Below are 3,771 nucleotides of genomic sequence, written 5' to 3'. Positions count from 1 at the left end.
AAATCTAGGGTTAGGTTCATCGTGAGAACAACTTATTTTTGTGAGTACCATGAGACCATTTTTTTACACTTGAATTTCACAACAAAACGTTATAAAGATAAAAATAAGTCGAACTTTCACAGCAAAAACACTGTGAAAGTTACATTCACAGCGTTTTGTTGTGAAGTTTCAAGTTTAAAAAAGTGGTCTCATGAGTCTCACGAAAATAGGCTGATCTCACGTGAACCCAAGTCTGGAAATCTATATATTTAGGCGAAAATAAACATCTTTTATTAAATAGAGAAGAGGAATCCTTAAGTCATATAAGGGACTGATATTGCAAACATCAAAAAGTAAAAGGATCTAAAATGACAATTTTAGAACTACAGGGTAAAAAGTACAGATATCCAAAAAACAGTGGGGCATAATGCAAACCATCTGTATAAATTGCAGGGGGGCTCCTCTCTATCAACTCCGGTTGCAAAACTGAGAAAAAAACCGATCAGCCCCACGCCGCCGGGGTCTTATATTCCGGTGAAATTCCTACCGTCTCCGACCATATATATTTTCTACTTAACATATAAATCCAAAATTAAGTTTCCTGTTAGATTCACCGGGAAAAGTAGTTTACCGGTGGACACACTGGGAAGGGGGACGTTCGCATGATGGGATTTTGTATATGTCCGTTAGAGTCTCCGGCAAGATTGCTCTGGAGTACTAGCTTCTTCCGCCATAAGATCATGATTTTCTAAGAGATAATCACCTCGGTTATATGCGCTTACGTATATATATCGACAGTATTTTGCGTGAACTCTGATCTAGGGTTCTTGATTCTTCAGCAGTTAAATATATATACATATATTTATATATAGTAACCGTCGGAGATCTCTAATACAAATAGTCACAGACAATCTGAAGCTTTTTCGATATGGAATCTGGTCGTCTTTTCTTCGGTTGCAACAGTAGCGACATGCTTTTCCTCGGGAATGGAGACAATTATTTTGCCGGTAATTGTTGCATTTCCTTTTCTGTTTATGTAATTATATATATGCAATCGAAATCTGTGTTTACTCATTGTTACTCCTGCAAGTAATTTTCAGCAGTTGTTGCATATGGAGGTTGAATTTGCTGCATCCATTAATCAATTGTACTGAATGCATATCGAGCATGATTATGTTTTCAAACACCAGGCTAATTAACTGATCTGTTAATTAAGTCTTTGACGATGTGACTTATAAGAGGATGCAAATCAACAGGGACGAGAATAGGATTCAACATGGAGGAAGCTTCTAAGAAGAGGCCATTTTTGAGTTCAATCGACGACATGTTGGAAGAAGAATACTACGACGAACAATCGACGGAAAAAAAGAGGCGTCTCACCCCTGAACAGGTCTGATGTACTATTACGCATACGATTCCCGAATAATTGATATTGACACTCGAATCATTAAATTATTTTTAATAGTAATTGCCATATAAAAAGTGCTAGATCGATCATGGATCTGATATATGGTTTGATTGAATGACTGAAACGATTAAGGTACACATGTTGGAGAAGAGTTTTGAGGAAGAGAACAAGCTGGAGCCGGAGAGGAAGACAGAGCTTGCAAAGAAGCTAGGATTGCAGCCGAGACAGGTGGCTGTTTGGTTCCAGAACCGCCGTGCACGGTGGAAGACAAAGACGCTTGAAAAGGATTACGATCGCCTCAGATCTTCTTATGATACCCTCACAACCGACTTTGACTCCATGGTCAAGGAAAACGAAAAGCTCAAGGCTGAGGTACAGTCATTATTCATCATTTTCATACATACAATTACACTTATTAGTCTCTGTTATAGACATATTTCTTATCAGCTTAATTAGTCTAATGGTACTTACCGCATATTTTTAGTCAGTCATACATAATTGTTTGATAATGAGTTAGTGATGTATAAAGTGGCTTATTCAGTAAGCTTTTAATGAGAGCTTTACATAGAAAGTCATTGCTCTTAATTAAAAAAAAGATGTTTATTTTATCTATGATCAGAAAAACCCAAAAGAAATCTTCCCTATCTATACTAAGAGATTAATACATACATAGATACATTTTTATCCATAAAAAAAAAAACTTAATAAAAAACCAACCAAACAACCCTTAATTTCTACCTTAATTTCTACCGGATCTCATGTATAGATTTCATGATTGGTCGTCAATACACACATGCCAATCTGAAACATTCTGTCTTGATTCCTGAGAAATCTGCCAGTACTTGGGTTTGGACCATCAGAGTCTATTACTATAATGAAGCATATTAAATTATTCACCCATATTTTTTGTAAACTGCTAGTTATACGAACTATTGATCCCATATTACCCAGTTTCCCTTCAGGTTATTTGTTCACACGTGTATTCCTTTCAACACCATCCAATATGATGACCTTCTAATTGAGCTTTGCAAAAGCTTCGAGAAAACGACTTACTTTTGTGTAGTCCTTCTCACGTACTCTGTCCCTCTCTCAAAAAAAAGCAAATGATAGCTCATGATCACATCCCAATTGTTAATGTGTTATTGACCCTACACGATATGTAAAACAAAAACTTGGGTTGTGATTAAACAAACATGTAGCAAGAAATGTTAGTAGTAGAGGAATATAGAAAATTTCAAACAATAAAACCAACTAAACTATTATTAATTTACTATAATGAAGAATCATGTATATATATATTTTATAACTCCAAAATTTATGAGATCCGAGAGAACTTGTATCTTATAGTTTTATTAACATATATTTGTTTCATATATGTATTTGATTCACAATATAAGACTTTTTTACGTTATTTTTTGTTTTACAATCACGTCAAAAAAGTTCAAATTGTAAACGGAGTATATGTGAAACAAATATATGTTATATCATTACATTAAATTCTAGTAATAGATGAGGAAAATTATATGAAATAGAACATGATGCACCGGTTCCCTAGCTATATATATATGTGTGTGTGTGTATAAGGGTTGGAGTGATCTAATCTTTTAACCATTGTCCTTTGAGTTACAAACTAATTCTCCTTTTTTTTCCCAAATGCCCAAAAGGATGGTAGAGATCTAGTTTAGGTGGAACTATAGATATAAAAAGAAGTATAGTTGTTTAATGTAATGTTGTATTAATTTAGCTATGGTGGGAAAAGTGGATTAAACAAGTCAAATATTTTATGGGGTGGGGAGAATAAAGAACAAACATCGAACAAATGCTATATATATTGTTTGTAGATTGAATCCAATCTCCATGCCTGAGGTTGTGGCCCTTGTGGCTTAGAGGGGTCCAGTTTGCTTAGCTACAATATTCCTTTTTACCTACAAACTGTTGAAATGTCTCCCTCACCTCCATTTCACTATCTTAACATTTCTGGACTGCTTGTTAAAACCCTCTTGTTGTTGTAGCTTCTTACACTAAGATAATTATAACATGTTAACATAAGAGTCGAGTTCAAACGAGAATTTGGGAAGTGGAAACTAATTATTTCATGAGCATCATGCATTTTTATTATTCATAATATTTATTATGAATATTTTCACCATATTCATCATGAATAATCAAGAATATTTATTTTCTGGTTCTTGAAATATTCACCGTTATCATTTGCATGTGCCCATTAATATATACATATAAATCTATATTATGTTATGAAATATTTAGATGAAACTTAGACCATCCACATCCCTGCAATCCATTTACACTTTCAATTGTGCCACATCAGCTTTTGCAATTATCCTCCACACACCTGCAATTCACCTACAACACTTTCAACTGTG

The 3,771-nt window shown here is 34.4% G+C and overlaps 1 protein-coding gene across 2 annotated transcripts in view; it reads left to right on the top strand.

Moving 5' to 3' along the window:
* The first annotated feature begins 473 nt into the window (after positions 1-473).
* Positions 474-3,771, top strand: part of LOC112515454 (homeobox-leucine zipper protein HAT5) — a 5,116-nt gene continuing 1,818 nt past the window's right edge. The window contains exons 1-4 of one of the 2 annotated variants that reach the window (XM_025122287.1): positions 490-513; positions 887-986; positions 1,236-1,369; positions 1,520-1,759. In XM_025122287.1, the coding sequence (XP_024978055.1) occupies positions 908-986; positions 1,236-1,369; positions 1,520-1,759 (453 nt within the window). In that variant the 5' untranslated portion in view covers positions 490-513; positions 887-907. Of the gene's footprint in view, positions 987-1,235; positions 1,370-1,519; positions 1,760-3,771 lie in introns of both variants that reach the window. The other variant, XM_025122285.1, reaches the window with a different exon arrangement.

This window comes from Cynara cardunculus, assembly GCF_001531365.2.
Source record: "Cynara cardunculus var. scolymus isolate 2C chromosome LG 7, CcrdV1, whole genome shotgun sequence".
Classification (NCBI taxonomy): Eukaryota; Viridiplantae; Streptophyta; class Magnoliopsida; order Asterales; family Asteraceae; genus Cynara; species Cynara cardunculus.
This window is presented reverse-complemented; position numbering and strand designations above follow the sequence as displayed.